Source organism: Macaca thibetana, chromosome 7 (genome assembly GCF_024542745.1).
Source record: "Macaca thibetana thibetana isolate TM-01 chromosome 7, ASM2454274v1, whole genome shotgun sequence".
Lineage (NCBI taxonomy): Eukaryota > Metazoa > Chordata > Mammalia > Primates > Cercopithecidae > Macaca > Macaca thibetana.
In genome coordinates this window covers 163313461-163340033 of record NC_065584.1, presented here as the reverse complement: position 1 = coordinate 163340033, position 26573 = coordinate 163313461, and the positions used below count along the sequence as shown (strand labels likewise).

The 26573-nt window shown below is 42.0% G+C and overlaps 3 protein-coding genes across 4 annotated transcripts in view; 1 reads left to right on the top strand and 2 right to left on the bottom strand.

Annotated features, from left to right (window-relative positions):
• The window catches only part of IREB2 (iron responsive element binding protein 2), a 63311-nt gene extending 43351 nt beyond the window's left edge, over window positions 1-19960 (bottom strand). Inside the window, exons 1-2 of one of the 2 annotated variants that reach the window (XM_050799950.1) lie at window positions 19798-19960; window positions 18284-18373 (exon numbers count right to left, since the gene is read on the bottom strand). In XM_050799950.1, coding sequence (XP_050655907.1) covers window positions 18284-18373; window positions 19798-19816 — 109 coding nt within the window. In that variant the 5' untranslated portion in view covers window positions 19817-19960. Of the gene's footprint in view, window positions 1-18283; window positions 18374-19296; window positions 19316-19797 lie in introns of those variants that run through there. The other variant, XM_050799952.1, reaches the window with a different exon arrangement.
• The window catches only part of SKIC8 (SKI8 subunit of superkiller complex), a 421718-nt gene that overhangs the window by 256382 nt on the left and 138763 nt on the right, over window positions 1-26573 (top strand). The window lies entirely within an intron of this gene.
• The window catches only part of PSMA4 (proteasome 20S subunit alpha 4), a 231304-nt gene that overhangs the window by 91403 nt on the left and 113328 nt on the right, over window positions 1-26573 (bottom strand). The gene's annotated exons all lie outside the window — the stretch shown is intronic.

Here is a 26573-nt window from a genome sequence, read left to right as displayed (position 1 = left end):
TGGGAGGCGAGGCTGGAGGATCATTTGAAGTTAGGAGTTTGAGACTAGCCTGGCCAACATAATGATAGGCTTAATTTTTTTTAGAGCAGTTGTAGGTTCACAGCAAAACTGAAAGGAAGATATAGAGACTTCCCATATACCCGCTACCCCCACACATACTTGGCCTCCCACACTATCAACATTCCCCACTAGAGCTGTACATTTTTTACAATTGATGAACCTATATCAACATATCAAAATTACCCCAACTCCAGTTTACATTAGCGTTCACTCTCAGTGTTGTATATCTCCCTACTTTCATGTTTGAAAATTTTCACACACACAGACTCATAAAACTGTATGTAAAGTAGAAAAAGGACTACAGTATCCTTTTTGAATACTAGATTAAAAGCCTGTATTTACTACAGGTATGACCTCTGGAAAGTGACTAAGTTAATACATTTTCTTACTAAAATGGGTCTATCAGCTACCTAACAGAGATGTGAAGAATATCTTTCCTACCTCATCTATCCAGTTGGTACATGTAAAGCTCTCAAAGTACAATAAATAGTTGGCATTTAACCAGTATTAGTTTCCATCTTTACTTCAATCAGAAACATAAAAAGTCCCCCAAGCCAAGGGGAATTACAGGGTAAAATTTTTTTTAATAGAACATATGGAGATAATGAGAAGGAAAATATTATCACAGAAATTATATACAAGGCCGGGCGCGGTGGCTCAAGGCAGGAGAATGGCGTGAACCCGGGAGGCGGAGCTTGCAGTGAGCTGAGATCCGGCCACTGTACTCCAGCCTGGGCGACAGAGCCAGACTCCGTCTCAAAAAAAAAAAAAAAAAAAAAAAAGAAATTATATACAAGATTAACCTTTTATTTAGATAATTATTATGGAAAAACAATCTCAGGAATATTTTTTGTTTGTAAAAGTTATAAACCCACTAGAAAAAAAAGTGACAGGGAGAGGCAAAGTCAACAAAATTTTGAAAAACAGAGTATTACTAGATGGATGACTAGTAATGGATTGAGCAGAACAGAGGAGAGAGAGCTGAAATTTATAAATGTCTACATGGGGGAAAAGTAAGCAGAAACAAAGTTTAGGAAATCAGGATTGCCTGGGATTTCTTTTTTTTTTTTTTTTTTGACGCGGAGTCTTGCTCTGTGCCCCAGGCTGGAGTGCAGTGGCGCGATCTCGGCTCACTGCAAGCTCCGCTCCCCCGGGTTCACGCCATTCTCCTGCCTCAGCCTCCCGAGTAGCTGGGACTACAGGCGCCCGCCACCTTGCCCGGCTAATTTTCTTGTATTTTTAGTAGAGATGGGGTTTCACCGTGTTAGCCAGGATGGTCTCGATCTCCTGACCTCATGATCCGCCCGTCTCGGCCTCCCAAAGTGCTGGGATTACAGGCTTGAGCCACCGCGCCCGGCCTGGGATTTCTTAGGAGGAGTGTTAAAAGCTAGCAGACAATGGAACAATGCCTTCAAAATTCCAAATGAAAACAATTTCCAACCAAGAAATTTTTACACAGGAAAACGATCAATCAAGCAAGGTCTCAAAAATGTATTTCTCAGGCATCCTTTCTTAGGAAGCTAGTGGAGGACATGCTCTATAAAACCAGAAAGTAAACAAAAAATAGAAAACCACTAAATCTTAGAAAGTCTCCAAAACAAAGAGAGAGCAGACTCTTCTACGACAACGGCTATGCAAGCTACAATGCAGTCAGTCCCAGATGGACCAGAAGATGAAGTCCAGATAGGATGTCACCAACAGAAGAAAAAAAAATTACCCATAGATTACATGATTATACCAAGAGGAGGAATTTAGTTCTTTTGGAGAGTTTAGAGATGATTTATTCATAACAATATAGAATACTAAGCAAACAAAAAAAGACAATCCATTAATCCCAGGAAAAATACAAAGTTATATGAGAAATAAGATACAATCATCATTTACTACACGGACTAAGAACATTTATAGTCACAACAACATAAATGCTGAACATTGACTCCACCAAAAATTATGAGTTGCATAAATACACAGAAGAAGTGCCAAATTACCATTTTCACAGTACAAAACTACTAAAGTCTAAGACTGGAAAATCAAGAAACAGTAGTATAAGAAGGGCAATTTAACAACATGGAGGAAATTACCAGAAGAAACAGTCAAGGGAATTGAAAATAGTATTCTCTGGGGAGTAGAAATTGGGGACAGGGCAAAAGGCTACTGTTTTTATAACTAAACAAGTAGGGTTTTAAAAAATTCTTATTCAAAAATTAAAAAGCAATTATCAAATAAGAGTGCTATGAGAAAACACTAATCACAAATGTATTTTATTTTTTTGAGACAAGGCCTTGCTCTGTTGCCCAAGCTAGAGTGCAGTGGCACGATCATGACTCACTGTGCCCTTGACCTCCTGGGCTCAGGCAATCCTCTCACCTCAGCCTTCAGAGTAGCTGAGCTACAGGCATACACCACTATGCCCAGCTTATTTGTGTAATTTTTTTTTTTTTTTTTGTAGAGATGGGGTTTCGCCATGTTGCCCAGGGAGTTCTCAAACTCCTGGGCTCAAGCAATCCTCCCACTTTGGCCTCCCAAAGTACTGGGATTACAGGCATAAGCCACCACACCCGGCCCCACAAATGTTAACTCAACATTTTGTCATGAAGAAGCACCAACGATCTCAAATTTGTCTAAATTTGCAAAAGTAAAGACTAGAGACCTACTGCCAGGGAAGATGTAAATGAATAAATATACCACTCTCTCTGAAAACAAAAACAAAATGTCTTATTTCTCCCTGTGGTAGCCAATCTCCAAGATGATACCAATAATACTTGCCTTCTGATAGTCATGCTCTCATATAATCTGTACTGAAATCAGTTCTGCTTGTCTGACTCAATAGAGTATGGCAGAGATGACAGAGTGTGTCTTCCAAAGCTGGGCTATAAAAGTATTTTGGCTTCAGCCTTCCTCTCTTAAGATTACTCGATGAAAAGTCAGCAGCCTATTATGAGACTATTGAGCAGCACTGAGGAGAGGCCCATATGGAAAAGAACTGAAGCCTCTCCATCATCAGGAAGCGCCAGCCTGTCAGCCATGTGAGTGAGGCCTTGGGCCACGACTATTCGACTAAGCCACTGCAAATTCCCGACCTACAGAAATTGTGACTGTCATAAATGTTTATTGTTGCTTTTGGTTTAATTTGTTATGCAATAGACAACAAATATGCTTTTCTTCCTCAACTTTTCCAACAATAACATCTGCAGTTGTTTATTTAAGACTAAGGGGCAGATACAGAGGTACTTTATATAAATTATTCCATTTAACCCTTAAATTAAACCTACAGGTAGATATTCCAGTAGAAGAGTTATAACAAGAGAGTAAACTAGCAGATGTGAAAAATGAACACATGCTCCGGTTTTTTCTTTTTAATAGAGATGGGATCTCCCAGTGTTGCCCAGGTTGGCCTCCCAACTTCTGGCCTCAAGCAATCCTCCAGCCTTGGCCTTCCAAAGTGCTGGGACTAAAGGCAGGACACACCATGTCCAGCCTTGGTTTGCTTTTTCAACAATATTAATTCTACATCCCCACTTTCAAACAGGTATAAAGTTCAGGAAGGCCCATTTATTCCCTTTCTTCCTCCCTTCTCTCGCCATCTCACCTCTACATATGCTCTTATGCTCCAACTATACCATCTTGCAAGTTCCCTAAACTTCAGAACCTCTCTGGTCCCCACTCTTACCATACCTGTTCTTCAACACTGTGGGGACTTTCTCCTTATTCATAGGCACCAGCCTATCCACGCTTTCCTTACTTATGCAGTTAGGGTCAATGTGGTTCAATCTCTCATCCCCAAACCCTACATTAATCCTCTTTGTTCTTTTACCCCATTTGCTCAAGAAAACACCAATCCTGTTCTTTTTTCACCCCACCCCCGCAGTTGGTCCACTCCATATCACCTCCCTGCTTAAGAACTATTCTCTCTTTTTTAAAACTATAATTCATCCAAGTGTATGATTTAGTGATTTTTGTAACGTTGTTTACCAAGCTGTACAATCAACATCATAGATCAGTTTTAGAACATTTTCATCATCTCAACAGATCTCTCATGCCTATTTACTGTTAATCCCTCTCCCCCTCCTCTCTAACCCAAGAAACCACCAATCTATTCTTTGCCTTTCCTGTGCATTTCATATGAATGCAATCATAAAATAAAGTCTCTTACGTCTGTATTTTTTTCACTGAGCCTGCTTTTTACAGTTCATCCACATTGTAGCAGGTATCTATAGTCAATTTCTTTTTACTGCTGAATAGTATTCCATTGTATACCAAAGTTTTGCCTATTCATTCACCCACTGCAGGACATTTAGGTTGGTTTCAACTCTCAGCTATGAATAATGCTGCTAAGATCATTTGAAAATCTTTCTGTAATAAACGTTTTCATTTTTCTTGGATAGATACTTAGGAATGAAATTGCTGGGCCACATGGTAAATTTATGTTTAACTTTTTAACAAACTGCCAAATTGTTTCCCAAAGTGGCTACACTATTTTACATTCCCACTAGCAGTGTATGAGGCTTCCCATCTCTCCATATCCTCCCCAACATTCGTCATTGTCTGTCTTTTATACAGTACCCATTCTAATAGGTATGAATGGTAATTTGTTGTGGTTTTAAGTTTTATGTTGAGGAAGAACAATGAGGAAAAAATTCCTAAAACATCAACGCAGAGAAACTAGTACCCATGTAAATACATGATTATAACTTCAATCAGGTCTTCACTATTCACCCAGAAATCCTAATGTTTCTCTGATCTGCTTATTTTCCCACACTCCACATCAATTAACTCTTATCTTCATCCACTCTCCTTAAAATTTAATCTCTATCTTCCACAGGACCTACCCCCACTTCCTACCCCACTGATAAACAGAAACTAACAGTTACCTCTCAACTTCCTCCTACTATACCCACAAGCCTCGCTGCCTCTGAATTCACCCTTTCACCAGTTAAGGGAGCTGCGGACTTCTTCCTCCTACTAAATGATAACTTCTCTATAGGAGTTTTGCATCCTATTTCCATTAACCATTTTAGGACCCAAGAGTCATCATTTCCTCTCTCCTTTTTTTGCAAACTGGTTTCCAATTCAGTTGGTTTCTTCCCATCAACATTTAAACAGCTCTTAGCCCCAACTGACAAAAAAAGTACTGCTTTCTTCAAATTCTCTATATTTTCAGTGCCCACTTTTCTACCTTCCATTCACCTTAGCCCTAATCTATATGATTTCTATCCTTAAACACAAATGAAGCAGGTCTAGCTAAAGTCCCAACAGCCTTGTAGCAATATTCAACAGAGTTATTAATTACCTCCTTTTTGAAACACTCTTTCTACTGGATTCCACACCACCATCTTCCAGTTTTCTTTCTAACATACTGTTGGAAGGCAATTTTCCATGTCTCCCACCTCACATTTCTTCAAGACTTGTGAACAGAGGCAATGACTGCCTTTGTTCCAGACTACTTTTTCAGAGATGTCTATATAGTGAATAGTCTTCAAATACACCATAGCGTCTCACTCTGGAGCAAAGAGCAGGCATGCTTACTACCCATTATAAAACACTTGGGTTTCCTAAGCCACAGTTCCTTTCCTGTAACACAACCCCTGTGTGTGCAGGTGTTACCTGGCCTTCTTCAACATTACCCTGTAGAAACTGGAGCTTGGGAAACCAACATAAATACTGGTAATAAGGATAATGTTTTGCTGTGAGTAAAATCCATTGTCTTGGATCCAGGAGTCAGGTGCCTCCTGCCAACACACAGGAAATTACGTCAGGTTAATTTGTTAACTTTCGAGGAAGGTAAAATTTTAGATCCTCTACAGTTCCTTTTCATTTTTTAAAAATAGAGATAGAGGTCTATGTTGCCCAGGCAGGTCTCTAACTCCTGGGCTCAAGAGATCCTCCCGCCTCAGCCTCCCAAAGTGCTGAGATTACAGGCGTGAGTCACCATGTCAAGCCTTTATAGTTCTTAACACTTCTAGGTAGCCCTATTTTCCTTTTTAACCTCTACTCCTTTATCTGATCTTTAAATGTAGGAGTTCCTCAGAGTTCATATTGAGACTCACTGTTTCCTCCAGGGAGTACAACTGCCCCTATGGCTTCAATTATCACTACATCTACACTAATAATTCCAAAATACTTTCTGTAGTCCAAGTCTGCCTTCTAAGCTCCAAAACCACATGCCCGATTCCTCCTGAACATGTTTACTTTAATACTGGTATGTTCCCAAATTCACTAGTACCTAAACTTGAACTCAGTGACTTCCCTTCTGCCCCTTCCCCTTATCATCACCTCATCTTCCATTTCCTAGAGCAGTAAATAGCACCACCATCCTTCCAGATGTTTATGCCAAAACAATGAGGCATCTTCCTCAATGCCTCTCTCCCACATCTTTTTGTCTTCTATCAATATCACCATTAAATCTAGCCCAAACCACCACTACATCATCTCTCGCTTAGGTTCCTCAGGGGGTGCCTCCAACACCATACTGTGATTTTCAAAATGTGGTCCTAAACTGCTGATGCCTTAGGAGGACTCAAAGCAGGGGCACCAAACTGTACTACAGGTTGAGTATCCCTAATCCAAAAATCCAAAATCCAGCAGGTGTGGTGTCTTACTCCTGTAATCCCAGCACTTTGGGAGGTCGAGGTGAATGGATCACCTAAGGTCAGGAGTTTGAGACCAGCCTGACCAACATGGTGAAACCCTGTCAGGTGCAGTGGCTCACGCCTGTAGTTCCAGCTACTAGGGAGGCTGAGGCAGGAGAATCGCTTGAACCCCGGAGGCAGAGGCTGCAGTGAGCCAAGATTTTGCCATTGCACTCCAGCCTGGGAGACTAGAGTGAAACCCCATCTTAAAAGAAGAAAAAAGAAAAAAATCTAGAGTGCTCCAATGAGCATTTCCTCTGAGCGTCGGTGCTCAGAAAGTTTCAGATTTCAGATTTTCAGATTAGGGATACTCAACCTGTAGTACTTGTATTGTTTATTATCACACAAAATACCAGTTTCACTTAAAAATGTCCCTAAGAAGCAGAAAAACTTAATTTTACTAAATCTCAACTGCTGAGGTCAAGTCTTAATATTCTGTGTGACAAAAATGAAATATATTTATACAACATTTCTACTCGATACCAAAGTACATCAGTTGCCTGCAGAAAAACTCTTGTATGATTGAGTTGCAAGCTAAAATTAAGCCATTTTTTTTCAAAGAACAGTTTTTCACTTGAAGGAACTGACAAATTATGGTTACTCAAATGTGTATATTTGGCAAAAAGTTTCTCAAAAGTGAATGAAGGCTGAGCACGGTGGCTCACACCTGTAATCCCAGCACTTTGGGAGGCCGAGGTGAGTGGATCATCTGAGGTCAGAAGTTTGAGACCAGCCCAGCCAACACGGTAAAACCCCGTCACTACTAAAAATACAAAAAATTAGCCAGGCGTGGTGGGTAGGCACCTGTAATTGCAGCTACTCGGGAGGCTGAGGCAGGAGAATCACTTGAACCTAGGAGGTGGAGGTTGCAGTGAGCTGAGATTGTGCCACTGCACTCCAGCCTGGGCAACAGAGCAATATTTGAATGAAATAAGCTTCTACCAGTCTGCTCATTACATTGTTGGTCTTTGAGAAATAAGAGTTCATCAAGTTATGCAGAACTTCCAAATGTGGACACCATTACACTGTATATTAAAACACACACACACACCCCCACACATATATACAAATACATACAAACGTGTTAATATCACCACAGCCCTCTCAACATGGGAGCCGGAGTCCCTATATAGCTGTACGCTCTGAAGGCCTCCTGCCTGTGCCAGTACCTGGACTGAGGCACTCTCGTAAAGAAGGCCTGCTGCTCTGACAGCACGTGGACTCCATCTGTAAGCTGCCTCGAAGGTCACATATTGAGCCGTCACTCCTTCTGCAAGCTCCAACACGGCCTATGAGCTCTGAAGGGCTCTTGCCCCCTACCAGCATCTGTTTTCCCAACGCATGCCCACACCACTAGTTCCTGATCATTAGATCCCCTGCCTGCACTCCAGAGGGTGGCCTACTGCCTACCCAGCAACTCCAGACCAGCTCCAACCTGGCCAAAACCAATATACTTCTCTGTTATCTGTGAGCCAACCCACACCTATTGCAGTGAGTTCTGAACCTCTTCCAAGTTTGTCCTTCCTTGGGTATTCTCCCTTAATCCTACAGTACTATATACAATTTTTCTGTATTACAATTATTCTTATCATAGTTAATAATTATGTATATTAAGTTTCCTCTGTTTAACCTATTATGTGGTTTCTATCTCCTGACTAGACCCAAATTGCTACAACATAGTACTGTACTTTACGCATATTTTCCTTGTATGTCCCCATTACTAAATCGTGTGTTTTCTTTAGCACAGATACTATCTTAGCCATCTTTCATTTGCTAGAAATATACAAGTACTCAATAAATATTAGCTGAATGAATTAAATGGTATTGTTGAGAGACTCATGCAACAAGTAAAAAAAATGGACTAGATTACATCTGCCTTTTCTAACTAGGAATTTCTAGAATTCTATGAATCCACAAAGCTAACCCTTTAAGGACAGGTAATTAAAAACACCACGGAGGAACCAGGATGCTGGTAATTTAAACTGGTTAAGTATAGTAATTCATGTTATCCCACTTCTGAAATAATCTGGTAACAATAAATATCCTTTGATCAGTTACTTAGTAGAAGATCCAATAGGTGGTTCAGGCTCTGAAAAAAAAAAATGCTGAGGTCTGCTATTGTATATGGGAAGCATCTGATGAAAGGCAAACCAAGGCTCCCAAGACTGCAGATTCTACTATTCAAGGCTAAATAGCCGCTGCAAAGATTAGAAAATAAAGTGTATCTCTCAGTAGAGAGGTCACAAACTGTGTCTCATGTCTGCTGGCCTGCAGACATGTTTTGCTTGTTCTGCAGAGTTTTCACATTTTAAATTTAACTGCCAACATTTAAAAAACCACAGGTCTTTCAATCAGAACACTTTACAATACAACCTTATACTTCTGCTGGAACTTAGTAAGCACCTACTCTATATAGGACATGTGCCTTCCTGTTTGCCACACAATTCCCAGCAGAGCATTTCACTTGTTTATGTTGCCTCTCTGGTCCCTATAAGCATGAGCTTGCAATCCCTGCTGTAATAGGTTTTTACAAGCATAGGTTTTGGAATCAAGATTTTTGTTCATGCTTCTGTTCCACCACTTAGTAGGTAATGGTAATTAGTTGTGGGACCTTGGCCAAGTGTATAACAGAGCTTATAGAAGTGGATAAATACATACTCAACAAATACTTAAAAAAATTTTTTTTTTATTACTGACATTACTAAACTGGGAAATAGTATGGTATTGAAGGGAAAAGGTGTTGGTCTTGAAATCAGAAGATACGAGTTTAAGGCTAAGTTTCCTCACCTAGAAGATATGTTGTGACCTTAGGCACATTACTTAGATTTTTAACCTTATCTGTATTATCTGCACACGGCAGATTTAAAACTATCTTCCCTGCTTATCATGAAGCAGCAGAGTGAAGTAAAAGGGTGGTGTTATTGGTAAAAATGGAAAATTCCAAGTTCAAGCAGTAGTGAAGAAATTACCCATGAGGAATATCAGTACTCTAGTAAGCAGGCTTTAGATAACTAAATGTAACAGAGAAACCCATCAGCCTGAAGGAAGGGGGAAAGACTGAAGCCACAGGTTCTCTAAGCCTGCCAAAAGCCCCCAAAGAGATTGCATCTTTGGAGTCCAGACTGGGAAAGGGGGGCTAGAAGACCAGAGCAGGAACCAGCCAGCATAGCTACAGGGTAAAGCTAGCCCTGCTGAAGGCTAGGGGCCTGGAGAAAAGATTAGGAAGCCCTTCTAAAAGGCCCTGTAATCACATCAGGCCTGGCAACAGGACTCACCCATGCCCATTTCTGACTAGAAGCAAAGAAGTGTTTCTGTCTCTAACCAGAACCAGGCAGGATAGAGATGATTTCCAATAAAGAAAGTCTGACCTCCACGGAACAAGACCTTGTCTCTTCAAATAAATAAACAAACTCTGACCTTTTTTTCCCCTCTTTTTAAACAAATTGCCATTGGGTCCAGCACGGTGGCTCATGGCTGTAATCCCAGCACTTTGGGAAGACAAGGCGGGCAGATCACTTGAGCCAGGAGCTCGAGACCAGCCTGGCCAACATGGTGAAACCGCATCTTTACTAAAAATATAGAAATCAGTCGAGCGTGGTGGTGCGCACCTGTAATCCCAGCTACTCGGGTGGCAGAGACACAAGAGTTACTTCAACTCGGAAGGCAGAGGTCACAGGGAGCCAAGATCATGCCACTGCACTCCAGCTGGGATGACAGAGCAAGACTATCTCAAATAAACACATACTTACATACATACATACGTTGCCATTGACAAGAGTCTGAGGAAGCAGAAAACAAAACAGATCCCTGCATAAGATTTTGTTTTTTCACCTGTACTGGCAGGTCCTCAGAATGCCTATACCACAGCCCTCTTTCTAAAAAGTTCCCTCTACACCAATTGCTGGTGGGCTCTGGGTAGTCTTGCCACCCTGTCATGAATGGCTGGGACCTGGAGCCAGCCTTCCAACAGACAACCAATCTAGAGTCTGGCCAGTGGCATAGGGAATAGCCAAGCACAAATGCCACATCTAATAGGCTGCCTCAGTCTCGTTCTGTGATACCTTGAACTTGACTTAGGGAGAAGGCAGAAAACAGATGGAAACAAAGAGGAACCAAGAGAAAAAGAAAAGCAGAATAATGAGCTGGGCACGGTGGCTCACACCTGTAATCCTAGCACTCTGGGAGGCCAAGGCAGGAAGACTGCTTGAGGTCAGGAGTTCAGGAGACTCCCATCTCTATAAAAGATTAAAAAAAATTAGGCCGGGAGTGGTGGCTCACGCCTGTAATCCCAGCACTTTGGGAGGCTGAGGCAGGAGGATCACCTGAGGTCAGGAGTTTGAGACCAGCCTAGCCAACATGGTGAAACCCCGTCTCTACTAAATATACAAAATCAGCCAGGTGTGGTTGCACACACCTGTAATCCCAGCTACTCAGGAGGCTGAGGCAGGAGAATCGCTCGAACCTGGGAGGCAGATGTTGCAGTGAGCCGAGATCTCCCCACTGCACTCCAGCCTGGGTGACTGAGCGAGACTCCATCTCAAAAAAAAAAAAAAAAGGAAAAGAAAAAGAAAGGAAAGCAGAAATAGGGAAAATCAGCTCAGTCAGAATCATGGGCTATACACAAGCCTACTGAAGGGAACAAAAAGTCTAATCTGACCACACAATCAGATCCCCTCAATTTTCATATTTCCTTCAAATCTTCACAATAAACCCCCCAATTTAATGTAGAAGAAAAAACATTTTTTTCTTCACTTCATTCACCGACAGAAATTGAGCCAACAAGAAAAATAATATCTACTATTGATCAAGGTTCAGAAACACATATTCTTTTCATTCACTACTGGTAAGCATGTAAACTGGCATTATTTGCTAACATAATACAACAGATGTCCTTCGTGGTGCCTATCAAACTGCTACCATTCTCAGTGGCCTGTGGCCTCCTTGGTTACAGCAGCGAAGCAAAAGCCAATCCCCTGGCAGGCTGATGACCAAAAGTCTTGTGAGAAAGGAGACACTGGGGCGATTAGATTCACCTATCAGAAAGGTGTAATCAGGACACAGAGAGACTGAACCGGAAAGGTGTTAAGAGGTAAGCTAGGGTCTGAGGTTGCCATTTGAGGCCATGTACAAAGTGAGTGGGCAGAGGGGGATTGTCTATAGTGAAGTGGAGGAAGTAGAAGAGTGGAACAGGGTAGAAATCTGAAGCTCCTCAGAGAAAATAATAAAGAACTTTCTTAATTCTGGGCCACCACCATTTTCTTGAGAGACAGCCACATTTCATTGGCCTGGAGAGTGCTGTGCTGTATCATTACAATAAATCCTTCTTCACTCGAGCTAGTGTCTGTTCCTCGGAACCAAAAGGGCCTAATCTAGAATAGAAATTGACAATAAAAGCAAAGTTGAAATGTGGAGGGTTGATAAATATACGGCTGAACATGGACCAGTAGGATAATGTCAGGTAAAGGTAATCCTTGGAAAGTTATGTACTATGTGTACAAATTACAAGCAAACTATTTCATTGCTTTCCCAACCCAGTCTTTTCAAGAGTCCACATAAAAGATGACCAGATTTGTGTCTCTACCAGCAAGATAACCGGACCAGCAACAGACTCCTGACAAGTGCAGTCAAAATAGGTTAAAACAACAGGTAAGCCAGATACAACAGATCACACCTGTAATCCCAGCACTTTCGGAAGCTGAGGCAGGAGGATTGCTTGAGGCCAGGATTCAAGACCAGCCTAGGCAACGTAGGGAGACCCTGTCTCTACAAAACATTTAAAATTTAGCCAGGCATGGTGGCATGTGCCTGTAGTACCAACCACTTGGGAGACTAAGGCAGGAGGATCACTTGAGCCCAGGAGGTCCAGGCTGCAGTGGGCCATGATTGAACCACTACACTCGTCTGGACAACAGAGCAAGACCCTGAGGAAAAAAACAAAACAAGTACAAGAGTCACCTAGAGGTACAGTCTTAACCGGTTGGAAATCCAGCCATAACATACAAGAATGGTCAGCAGTGGCTATATTGGGCATTATACAAAAATGAGTAAGTAAAGTAAGCTGTAGAGATGGAAGACTGGATATTCAAAAAGAAACAGAAAATAAGGAAACCAGGCAGCCTTCAAGTGACAAACAGAACACTGCCTCTGGCTTAGAAATTCTGGTTCCCTGAAACTTGACTATGCTTTCTTCCTTTGTCTTTGGATGTCTGGAAACTGCAACCTATTTTTTACTTGAGTGAGTTTTTGTTCCTTACAGTCCAAGGTAAAAACTGGAACCAGACCGGGCGCAGTGGCTCATGCCCGTAATCTTAACACTTTAGGAGGCCAAGGTAGGTGGATCACCTGAGGCCAGGAGTTCCGAGACCAGCCTGGCCAGCATGTCGAAACTCCGTCTCTACCAAAAATACCAAAAAAGAAGGGTGTGATGGCATCGGCCTGTAATCCCAGCTACTCCAGAGGCTGGAGAAGAAGAATCACTTGAACCCAGAAGGTGGAGGATGCAATGAAATGAGATTGTGCCACTGCACTCCAGCCTGGGCAACAGAGCAAGACTCTGTCTCAAAAAATAAAAAATAAAAGACTGGAATCAACAGAAAATAGTAAAAGTATAAAAATAAAAGTGTGTGATGGGGTGGAGGGAATAACATACTTTCAACCCAACAATTCTATATAATGACAAGTTTGCACAAAAATGTAAGTATTAGCACATGCAAAGCTTTATAGAGAAAAGTTACTATCAGCTTCAATATTCAAAGGTCTGTTAACTAAACCATAATGCACTCATACAGGCAATATCGTGCAGCTATTAGAAGCTGTAGAGAAGTACAGGTATCCCTTTCTACCTGAACTCATGCTCCGTGACCGAGAAATCAAATAGATTCAGATGGCAAGGGATACCTGTATTCAATGACATGGAAAGATGTTCATGATATATTAAGTGAAAAAAAGGGTTACAACATATACTCTATTTTTATTAAAAGTAGCATATTTACATATACTTTTGTATACACATAAAAATGAGACTTTCTGTACCATCTGCAATGTTCTTGTCTTTCTGTGATTCTTCTAAATGATAAAAACTCTCCTAAATAAATACAGGATTTTCTTTCAAAGGCTGCAAGGTAGGATTTGGACACTAAGTCCCAGCTCTACTGGAGGACTAAGCAGTACTGTGGTTAAAAAAGCAAGCAGACAGAAAGGACAAAAGAAAGAGTGAATGAGATGACCTGAGATAAAGAGGGGTGCCTGGGGGCTTTACACCACCAGAGGCCCTGTTGCCCAGTAACAGGTACTATCTTAAAACTACCTTTCACTCCAGCTAGGCCAGTCTCTCTACTGTCTTCCCCTTCATTCGAGATAGTCATTCATGTTTCCACTATGCTGTTCATTCTAATTATCTGGTGTTGACTGTCCTCCATCATACATGGAGACAACACTGATTTTTCCTCTCCCTAAAAATAGCAATAGTTTCAAATTCAGAGATCTACTTAAGAGAGTCACCCAAATCAGCTACTCGAGAGGGTGAGGTGGGAGGATCTCTTGAGCTCAGGAGTTCGCGGCTCCAGTGAGCTATCATCATGTCACAGCACTCCAGCCAGGGTGACAGCGAGACCCTATCTTTATGATTTCTTTTTTAAGAGTTACTCAAAATCTACATTTTGAGACTACCTAGATTTTGACATGTTTCTAGTCAGCGCATTGGAGTGCCAGACAGCCAGCTCCAGAATATTAAAGAGATTCCCCACAACCGGCTAAGTGCAGTGGTTCACGCCTGTAATCCCAGCACTTTGGGAGGCCAAAACAGGAGGGCTGCTTGAGGTCAGGAGTTTGAGACCAGCCTTGTCAATATAGCAAAACTCCATCTCTACTAAAAATAAAAAATTAGCCGGATGTGGTGGCACACACCTGTAGTCCCAGCTACTTGGGAGGCTGAGGCACGAGAATCACTTGAACCCTGGAGATGGCGGTGGCAGTGAACCAAGATCGTGCCACTGCACTCCAGCTTAGGTAACAGAGCGAGCCTCCCTCTGTCTCAAAAAAAAAAAGATTCTGCACAAGCAAAATGATATAAGATCAAAATGTAATCAGTCTCAGATGTGCCCACTTCCATAGAGGTACCTTGAGTATAAATTTGGGAAGCAAAAGGATAAAATAGCAGTAAAAAAGCAGAAATCAAATAATCTGTGTTGAACTCTATCTAAAGTCAGAATAAGAGAAGGCATCAGGTTGGTAATGCAGATAGACTAGGCTGGTTCACTTACCACTCACTCCCAACCACTTCTCCCTTTCCTTTCTCTATTGTAAAAGCTGTAAAGGTAAAATACAGTACCCCATCTTATCTATGGCTTTCTGTGGTTTCAGTTACCTGCAGAACAGCACGATAAGATATTTTGAAAGCAAAAGACTATATTCACATAACTTTTATTACAGTACGTTGTCATAACTGTTCTATTACCAGCTATTGTTAATCTCTACTGTTCCTAATTTATAAATTAAGTTATATCACAGATATGTACGTATAGGAAAAATATATATACCAAACAGTATATACACAGTTTGGTACTATCTATAGTTTCAGGTGTCTACTGAGTGTCTTGGAACATATCCCCCATGGATAATAGAAGACCATGATTATTCCATCTTTCAGCCTTCTTGAAGCTAAGAGTGGCCACTGACACTTTGGCCAAAGAGGCAAAAGCCCCTGGAGAGGGTTTTTCTTCTTGTTTTGTTCCTCCAGCTGCTTGGAACACAGACATAATGCCTGGAGATGCAACCAAAAGAATAAAAACAAAATGGGAAGAAAGGACGAGCCCAGATCCTTGCTGAGATTGGTGCTGCACAGCCCCATTCTGCCCATCTCCACACTTCGTTAGGTTAGAAAAATAAACTCCTATTTCTTAAAGTCATTGGACAGCAGGTTTTCAGTTCCTTGCAGCTGTAGGCATCCCTAATATGGTTAGCATGGAGCTCAGAACAATGTTTCTCAACTATCTTTACTCTGCAACATTTATGAGGGATAGAATCCATTCCCTTCATTAATTGTTACTCATTACAACAGTCATTCTCAACCTAGCAGGCATCAAAATGTGGAATGGAGGCAGAGAAGACTGGCTCTGAACCTTGGTGACTACCAAAGCAATATCTTTTTGTAGGGATATGTCTAGGAGGCAATTCAATCTGTTCCTTTCAAAAATGCAGTAAGAATTTTTTGTTCTAAGGCTAAACAACCAAATACTTCCTAAGTTCCTTTCTTTCAAAGTCAATTCTTCAAATTTTACTCCTTATTAGGAAATTACTTAATTATTACTTAATAACCTCTCATAATAATCACTCTATTGAAAAACCAGGAGGGGTTGGGCGCAGTGGCTCACTCCTATAATCCCAGTACTTTAGGAGGCTGAGGTGGGTGGATCACTTGAGGTCAGGAGTTCGAGACCAGCCTGACCTACATGGTAAAACCCCCGTCTCTACAACTATCTGGGTGTGGTGATGTACGCCGATAGTCCCAGCTACTTGGGAGGCTGAGGCAGGAGAATTGCTTGCACTCAGGAGGCAGAGGCTGCAGTGAGCTGAGATCACACCATTGCACTCCAGCCTAGGTGACAGACCAAGATCCTGTCTCAAAAAAATAAGTAAAATAAAATAAAATAAAAACCAGGGTATTGACCCCACATAAATAAAAACCAACTTTCTGTTTTGAAAGTATTTATATTCACAGGTATTCTATTATTGCATTTATCATGGTTATAAAAACTGGTAATTCTGGAATTATGTTAAGTACACATGTACTCTGTACCGTTACGTACAAATTCCCATGACAGCTTATTTCCCAGAGAAAATTTAACTTTCAGATTATCAATCATTCCCTTTCAATGCATTTTACAGTTGTTTTTGATAGTTTCCTACTGATTCCTTAAATTTGAGAAATATAGGTCATCTTCAAGTAAGCACATTTCTACAGATTATACACAGAATTTATACTCAATTTTCAAAACATCATATGTGCTCCTTTAATTTATTAAACTATGAAATCTGGGTTAAAAGACTTCCAAGCCAGGATCACTAGATTATTTTGGAGAAGTAAAAGGGAAATAAAATGACTGTTCTTGTAAACAATCAATCTAGCTGTTTTCTTTTCAAAATTAATGCAAACTCATCATCAGTGAAGGGATAAAATTAATGTGAAATACATCATTAAGAAAATGATCAACCTCCTTTAACAAACATATCAACACAAATCACTGCAGCTACACATGCAAGGTAAAAGATATTGCTCTCATTTTGGCAAACTGTTTATTTTTAAATGACAACCTAATTCTAAAATGGGGATTCTCTAAGATACCCCAAAATAGCTGTATTTCACAATACACAAAACCTATTACACACAGCAGTCAAGAATATTTAAATTCCTCAAACTCTACAGAAAAATCAAAAGAACAATCTTCTTAATTAAATAATGCAAGAAAAAAAAGGTTAAAGCTCCTTCCAAAACTGACTGCAACAGATGTGGCATTCAATTTACCTTTTCATGTCACTGTCATGAAAAGTTCACAAAGAATAATCAGTCTTCTAAACAGGTCTCTTTATTGGCCTAATTGAGAAAGTTACTCAACTGTCAGTAAAGCCAAAACTTCCATTCAATGCTCTATAGGTCACCCACATTCACTCTTCTGAGGCCACAGAGAAAGGTTTGACCTTGATAAGGTGAATGAGAATGCCTGCCAAAACTGTAGGTGTGGAGGTTGGGGCAAATCACGCCCAATACTTCAGAACAACTCAAATCAATGGGTCCTGTTGGTGATTCCTATTCAACAGACAGCAGAAAGAACAGATGTGGGCATTGTTCATTTGACAAAGTAAAATAGGCCAGGCATAGTGGCTCATGCCTGTAATCCCAATACTTTGAGAGACTGAGGCAGATGGAACACTTGAGATCTGAGACTAGCCTGGGCAACACAGCAAGACTCTATCACTACAAAAAATATAAAAATTAGCCAAGTGTGTTGGCACGCACCTGTAGGCCTTGTTACTTGGGAGGCTGAGGCAGGATTGCTTTAGCCCAGGAGTTCAAGGCTGTATGAGCTATTATCATGACATTGTGCTCCAGCCTGGGCAACAGAGCAAGACTCTGCCTCAAAAAAAATATACATTTAATTGGTGTAGAATATAATCAGTCAGTCAGGTTCTTCTAAAATTCATATTAGGCCAGGCGCAGTAGCTTACATGTATAATCCCAAAACTTAGGGAGGCAGAGGCGGGAGGATTATTTGAGCCCAGGGGTTCAAGACTAGCCTGGGCAACATAGCAAGACCCCCGTCTTCACAAAAACTTGAAAACTGCATTATTGGTTTCTTTGAGGAAAAAAAATAGTCCTTAATTAACTTAGATTTTTAAGTGAGAAGTTAAGGTATGGGCCTACATCTTCCCTGAACAAAAGTTGTCTCAAGAGGAGTATTTAAAATGGTATAGGTATGTGTAGGTGTACCTGTTACAATACGGTGGAAATACATGTAAAATTTCTTCAGCTCAGCTTGACAAATGCATTTTCATCATTAGAGACTAAACAAACCCAAGAAAATGTAAAGCAACATTACCATACTTGGTGCCTCCAAGTTTAGATACATCAAAGAACTTCTTATGTGAACTGTCATTTAATGTTTCAATAAGGTACTCAAAGGCGTATCCTGAAAAAAAATATATATTTTCATTAAACGCAGCAACAAAATATCTTATTCAAGTGAAAATACCTGGAAACTAGCTTTATCCAATAGAATTTTCTGCAATGGTAGAAATATTCTATGTTTGAGCTGTCCAGTAAAGTAGTCATTAGCAACGTGTGGCTATTGAGCACCTGAAATGTGGCTACGGTGCCTAAGGAACTGAATTTTTAATTTATTTAATTTTGATTAAAGTCACACAGGGCTAGTATCCGCCACACTGGACAGCACAGCTCTAAACCATAATTTGTCAAGTAAAAACTAGTAAGATAATTCACTCCTGAAATGTAACGAAGAAAACCTGGAAAGGGACAATAAGAATGATTTAAATAATCCACGGGGACGTTTTGGAAAGACATGTCTTGAAAACTGCAGAGACAGGAATTTGTGAATTCCACAATTAACATTAGAGGGACTGATTAAAAATAAAAACCAAAAGACGGATTTTTAGAGCATTCAATAAACCAAAACAAAAAAACTTCTCAATTAAGTCCTTACCAGAGCGTAGTACTGAAAAGTAACAGAATATCTAGGAAATTAGCATATTCTCCCCGAAAGAGACAAGTCCTTCTGGTTTTGCACGAATTGAAGCTGAACTACAAAGTCAAAGATCCAGAGGTCTCATTTGAATGTGCCTCAGCTCCCAACATTCTAGGGGGCAGTGGCGGGGAGGCAGCCTTGAGGTTGAAAAGAACCTTCAGATCTTTTGTGCAGACTCATAGCGGTGGGTGGGCAGGACCCTCAACATTGTTAAGGCTTTCATCCAAAAGGAGAAAACATAAGCACAGCCCATTTTCAGAACAAATAGTCTTTTTTCTTTTCTTTTTTGTAGAGGGAGGTGGACGGGGGAGGAGACAGCGTTGCAATAAATGGTCGGAGAACTGACTGACCAATGTTCAACCTTGACTGCCCCTGATTCGGTTTCCAGAGGCACAGAGAGACTGAGGGGCCTGAGGCTGGACCGTGGAATCAACATCTAGCTGCGTGAAACCCGAACAGGGAGACGCAGGCCCCCGCCCTCATCGCTCGCCAACGAGGGGGCGGGCAGGGGAAGATGGTGGGCCTCTCCCTGCCCCTGGCGTTGCTGACGGGGGCCAGGAAGTCGCTGGCAGCAGGCAGCGGCCACCGAAGAGAGAGTGGTGCTGGTCAAGGCCAGCGGTGGGGCGGCCCGCCCTGCGGGGGTCGCGCAAGAGGGTGAGGACCCAGAGCCCCAGCTTCCGCGGCCTAGGCTCACAGGGCGGCCCAGCAGGCAGGCCCTGAGGGGAGCACAACCCGAGCCCCGAGGGCCTGGGCGCCTGCCGAGCGACTCCAGGCGAGAAAAGCAAGGAATTCGGCGCCTAGACAGCGCGCGTTTCCAACTGCCAGACCCAGCTCGGAGGCCCGAAACTGACCTGCTTTTGGGGCGTCCATCGCCGGAGACCATATTATCCCTGCGGGGAGGGGGCCAGCGGGGGAAGAAGGGGGAGGCCGGGCAGGGAAGAGGGGGAGGAAGACAGGCGGACTGGCAAGGGAGGAAAGAAGGAAGCAGGCTCGCGCAAATAGCGCGAGAGCCGCAGAGCCAGCCCCGGGTCTGCGCTCGCGGGATTTGTCGCCTAACTCCCGCGAGATCGTCGGACAGGAAAACAAAGAAAGAGAAGGGGCGGAGCTCACCAGAAAGCGATTTCTCGCGCCGTTGCCCCTGTTCTCGCGAGCGGGGGCGGAGCGCTAGGGAGGTTCCGTTGGTGGCATTGGCGTGGCTAGTTTGGCCTTGGCAGCGATCCGTTACTTAGTTGTGGCCTTAAGTTTTCTGTTGGGGTCATGAGTTCGAGCGGTGTGTGCGTTCCCACGAGGTGTCTGTTGGAGTCAGGGTCGGAATCGGAACTGTTAGGAGAAAGAGCTCAAGGAGAACTGCTTTCACCTAACTATAAAGCCTTGCATTAACTTGTCAGACATGGGCGACCCACACGCATGTTTTCAAGTGGGGGCGGCCATACTGATCGGGCGCGTGGGAGGTGCTCAACTGTTGAATGAATGAATTTTTTCTTACACTCCCATAGCTTCCGTCTCTACCGACTTCTTCCCAGTGGCAGTTAACATGCTTAAGCCTCTCCATCCCTCCGCCTCAGCTCCTTCAGTCCCTATGTTCTCCACCTACCAAGCATTATCTTCTGTGGACAGCAACTTTTTTTTTTTACCAGGAAGAGTTGCTCATACTCGCTCTCCCCCACTCACTTCTTATCCTCTTCCAGTCTGGCTTCCACTGCCAGAAATGCCTTTAGCCAAGGTCAGCCATAACTCCACTTTCTAATCTCACATATCTCAATCTTGACTGGTTCTCTCCCATTGTTGAAAAATACTCTTCCATCAGCTTCTGTGACCTCAGACTCTACTTTCTTTTCTTCTCCTAAGGGTGCTTGATCTCAGGCTCCTCTGCAGGCCTCTTCCTCTGCCCAGCTTTTAAATGTACTGGGCACTTGATTGGCACAGTAGCTCGTGCCTGTAAATCCAGCACTTTAGGAAGCCAAAGTGGGAGGATGGCTTGAGCTGAAAAGTTCAAGACCAAACAGAGCAACATAGTGAGACCCCATCTCTACAAAAAAAATTTAAAAATTAGCTGGATGTGGTGGCATGCACCTGTAGTCTAAGCTACTCAGGAGACTGAGGTGGGAGGATCACTTGGGCCCAGGAAGTTGAGGCTATGGTGAGCCATGATTGCACCACTGCACTCCAGCCTGGGCAACACAGCAAGACCCTGTCTCAAAAAAAAAAAAAAAAAAGTATTGGACATTAAATGTGCCCCCAGGGCTCTGGTCTTGTACCTTCTCCCTCTGTCCATTTTCCCTGGCCCATCTCATACATCTTTTGATTTAAGTTATTAGTTAATATATTGATGCTTCCCAGTCTGCCTGTGACCTAAACCTATCTCCTAAACCCGAAGGTATATATCCTAGTACCCATGGGATGCCTCCACATCCCAAGGCACCTCAAGCTAAAAATCTCAAAAACCGAACTCATCATTTCCCTCTTTAAACCCCACTATTTCTTTTGTATTGCCTGTATCAGTGAATGGCGCCACCATCCACCTGGTTGTCCAAGTCAGAAATCAACACATTATACCTGACTCCTTCACCCACTCCCTTTAATCATTGATCCAAGCCCTGTCAACCCAAACTCCAATATATTTCCTTTATTCACCTTGCTGTATTTTGTAACATCTCTTTAAAATCCCAGCATGAAATTCATAGGTAATACAATCTACATACACAACAATAAATACTCTACTTAATGACCTAACTATAATATAAAGGAGAAAAATAGGAAAGTAATTTATTAGAAAATAATATGTATTACAATATGTAGGTGCACAGGCATGTCTCTATTAGATGACAAAATTGAGTAATCAGATGCTTGTATCTACTTATAACGAATGAGTTTGGTTTTACAGGACATATAATATTCGACTGGGCCAGGCACAGTTGGTGGCTCAAGCTTGTAATCCCAGCACTTTGGGAAGCCAAAGCAGCAGGATCGCTTGATGCTAGGAGTTTGAGACCAGCCTGGGCAACATGGTGAGACCTTGTCTCTACAAAAACTTAAAGAGTTAGCCAGGCGTGGTGGTGCATGCCTGTAGTACCAGCTACTGTGAGACAGAGGCGGGAGGATCACTTGAGCCCAGAAATTCAAGATTACAGTGAGCTATGATTGTGTGACTGCACTCCAACCTGGGTGACAGAATGAAACCCTGTCTCAAAAAAAGGTAAGGCTGGGTGCGGTGGCTCGCGTCTGTAATCCCAGCACTTTGGGAGGCCAAGGCAGGCGGATCACGAGGTCAGGAGATCAAGACCATCTGGCTAACACAGTGAAATCTCGTCTCTACTAAAAGTGCAAAAAATTAGCCGGGCGTGGTGGCGGGCGCCTGTAGTCCCAGCTACTCGGAAGGCTGAGGCAGGAGAATGGTGTGAACCCAGGAGGCGGAGCTTGCACTGAGCCAAGATCACGCCACTGCACTTGAGCCTGGGCAACAGTGCAAGACTCTGTAGGTAATATTCAGCTGAATATGGTCAACACTTTTTATTTATGTCTGACATTGCAAAATAAGGATTCAATATATACGTACATATGCATAAATATATATTATGAATGCATATATGGTAAATGCACATATGTAAATGCACATATGTATAAAATGTACATATATATCATGAATGGCCTCTAAAGACTAATGAAAATATATTTGTGACTCAAATTTTGGAAGTGTTGTCACTATTGTGATTTTCTGAAATGGTGAATAACTCTTGGTAAAGTTCAAAACAACAAAAAAAAATAAAACCTTTGCTTTTTTTACACAATAGTTGTATTCCTAGAAAATTCCATATATATTAAAACCATACACAAATTACTTTTGTTTTTACTTGTATATGGGATTAAACTCTAGGCTCAGATAATTATAAACAAATGTATTGCTATTGTTTTTATGTTTGTGTGTATGTTTAATGTACTTGAATCTCTGACAGTATGGGTCTTGTTTGATTCTTTCTTTTTTTTTCTTGAGACGGAGTCTTGCTCTGTAGCCCAAGCTGCAATGCAATGACGTGATCTTGGCTCACTGCAACCTCCACCTCTCGGGTCCCGGTTCAAGCAATTCTCCTGCTCCAGCCTCCTGAGTAGCTGGGAATATAGGCACGTGCCACCACGCCCAGCTAAGTTTTATATTTTTAGTAGAGATGGGGGTTCTACCGTGTTGGCCAGGCTGGTCTTGAACTCCTGACCTCGTGATCCGGGGTTTTACCATGTTGGCCAGGCTGGTCTTGAACTTCTGACCTCGTGATCCACCCGTCTCAGCCTCCCAAAGTGCTGGGATTACAGGCGTGCACCACCGGGCCTGGCCCTTGTTTGATTCTTTGTTGTGTACTTCTATAGTGTGGAATGCAGGTAATCCAACATTCATTAAATCCCAAGAGTGCCCCATGATGGTGACAAACAAAAACACCCATTTTCTCAGTGTCCTGCTTCCACTGAGAAGCACTAACTTAGAACAATCATGATATGTTCCCGTGTGGCTGGACTCATTACTTTTTTTTTTTTTTTTAACAGTTTTATTTACTTTTTGAAAATTTTATTTATTTTAAGACAGAGGTCTGTTTATTTTCCTAGGCTGAGCTCAAGGGATTCTCCTACCTCAGCCTCCTAAGTAGCTGGGACTACAGGCATATGCCATCTCAGTCAGCTTTACCAGTTTTATTGAGATTTGATTTAAATATCATAAAATTTATCTATTGTTAAACCTTCTTATTTTGTGATAATTGTAGATTTACATGTAGTTGTATTAAGTAATAAAGATCCCATATACTCTCCACCTAGTCTTCCCCCATGTAGCATAGTACAATATAAAAACGAAGAAATTGACATTCATGCTATCATTCCACCTTGTTCAGATTTAGGTAGTTCTACATGTACTCCTTCGTAGGGGGTTTTGTGTGTGTGTGTGTGTGTGCATGCACGTGTGTATTTAGTTCACATGTGTGGCTTTGTGTGACCATCACTACAGTCAACATATGGAACATTTCCAAGGATCCTTCCTGTTACCCTTTTATAACCGCAGCTGTTTTCCTCCTAGGCTGCCATTTCCTCATCCCCTACACCCTATTTTGAATGTTACACAAATGGAAGCTTATGGTATGTTTTCACAGTACATTTTTTTTCAAGTTACATTTCCAGGGAGATTTTAGCACCCCTTTAGATCAGTGTCTTGGGCAATGTCCAGGCTGGTTCATCTCTCCTTTTTTTTTTTTTTTTTGAGAGAGTCTCACTGTGTTGCCCAGGTTGGAGTGCAGTGGGGTGATCTCGACTCACTGCAACCTCCATATCCCGGTCTCAAATGATTCTCCCACCTCAGCCCCTGAGTAGCTGGGACCACAGGTGCATGCCACCGCACCCAGTTAATTTGGGTATTTTTTGTAGAGACAGGGTTTTCCTATGTTCCCTAGGCTGGTCTCAACTTCTGTGCTCAAGCTGTCTGCCCACCTTGGCCTCCCAAAGTGCTAGGATTACAGGTATGAGCCACTGCACCTGGCCCATCTCTACTTTTTAAATTAAACATTTTATTTTGAAAAACAAAATTTAAGAATACAGAAGAATTGCAAGATAATTACAATAAAATTCCTATACACTTTAACTAGATTTATTTATTCACTGTTAACATTTTGCCACATTTGCTTTGTCTCTCTCTCTCCCTCTCTGCTATTGCAGAGGTAAGATCCTCATTATTTCTTATTCTTTTTCTTTTTTTGAGACACAGTCTCACTATGTTGCCTGGTCTGGAGTGCAGTAGGTATTCACAGCAAGATCATAGTGCACAGGATTCAATCAATCCTCCTACCTCAGTCTCCCAAGTAGCTGGGACTACAGGTGTGTGCCACTGCACCTGGCTATTTCTTATTCTAATTTTTTTGGTACCATTTCAGAGTAAATTTTAGAGATTATGACCCTTCAGTCCTAAGTACTTTATCATGTATCTACTAAAAATTATCAAATTCAGGAAATGTAATTGATACAATACAATCAATTGTATCAATACAATTCCTATCCAAATTTTATGAACTTGAATTACCAAATTGTATTAAAAATCCATAGTCAAACATTGACACAATTTACAATCCATATTTAAATTTTGTCAATTGTCCCAATATTGTTCTTTCTAGAAACTCTTCTCCAACCCAAAATGCTATCCAGGATAAAGCATTGCATTTAGATGTCGTATCTGTTTAGTCTTCTCTAATTTGGAGAATTAGCATTTCATTTTCTCTTATGGTATTGACATTTTTAAAGAGTATTGGTTCATTGTATTGTGGAATGTCCTTTAATTTAGGCTGGCATGACTGTTTCTTCATGATTAAGTTTAATTATGCATTTTTGGTGGGTATGCTACATAAACCGTGTTGTGTTCTTTTTGGTGCATCATATCAGGAGGCACCTGCCTTTACTTAGTTCCTCTTTTTTTTTTTTTTTGGTAATGGAGCCATCACTTAACTTAAAATCAGAGCAGAGTTTTAATCCCAGGTCCATGAGACTCTTTTTTTCTTCTTCTTTGGAGACAGGGTCTTGCTGTTACTGAGGCTAGAGTGCAGTGACACAATTAGCTGACCGCAGCCTTGACTACCTGGGCTCAAGTGATACCCCCATCTCAGCCCTGCAAGTAGCTCAGCCTCCCAAAGTGCTGGGATTACAGGCATGAGCCACTGTGGCTGGCCTCCATGACACTGTAGAGCCCATGTTTTCACCCACCCACACCTCTGTGATTAGACATGGTCTCAGTTATTACAGGGGGTGAATTGGAGCCTCCCATAGCCTTTCTAAATCTTCTCAGTATGATCTCTCAGTAGCTAAGTCCCCAGTGAGGCCATGTTCTTTCAATCTATGTTTTAGTTCTACACGGAGAAAGTCTGTTTGGTTATTGATAGTTCCAAAATAAATGTCACATCTTCAAGAATCAAAAGCATGATAAACAAGATCTCCTGCCATTCTGTGGCTGACCTTTGTAGCCACTGCTGAGCCTCATCGTGGGTAAGATGAGAGCAGTTGGCTGCCAGCCCTTGGCATATGAAATTAAAGGGAACCATTGCTCATCCAAAGCAGGTAACTACATGTTCTGCCTATCCAGCCAAGAGGAATGCAGATAAGAGTTTTTTCTCTTCACTAATGAGAGTAGACCACACATTAAAAGGGTTTTTTGTTGTTGTTATTGTTGGTCTGTTTGTTTTTGTTTTTGTTTTTTAGAGATGGAGTCTTGCTCTGTTGCCCAGGCTGGAGTGCAGTGGTGTGATCTCAGCTCACTTCCACCATCTACCTCCCAGGTTCAAGCAATTCTCCTGCCTCAGCCTCCCGAGTAGCTGGGATTACAGGTGCATGCTACCATGCCTGGCTAATTTTTGTATTGTTGTAGAGATGAGGTTTCACCATATTTGCTGGGCTGGTCTTGAACTCCTGACCACAAGTGATCCTCCTGCCTCGGACTTCCAAAGTGCTGGGATTACAGGCATAAGCCACCGCACCCAGCCCACACATTAAAAGGTTTTAGGCCGGGCGCGGTGGCTCAAGCCTGTAATCCCAGCACTTTGGGAGGCCGAGACGGGCGGATCACGAGGTCAGGAGATCGAGACCATCCTGGCTAACACAGTGAAACCCCGTC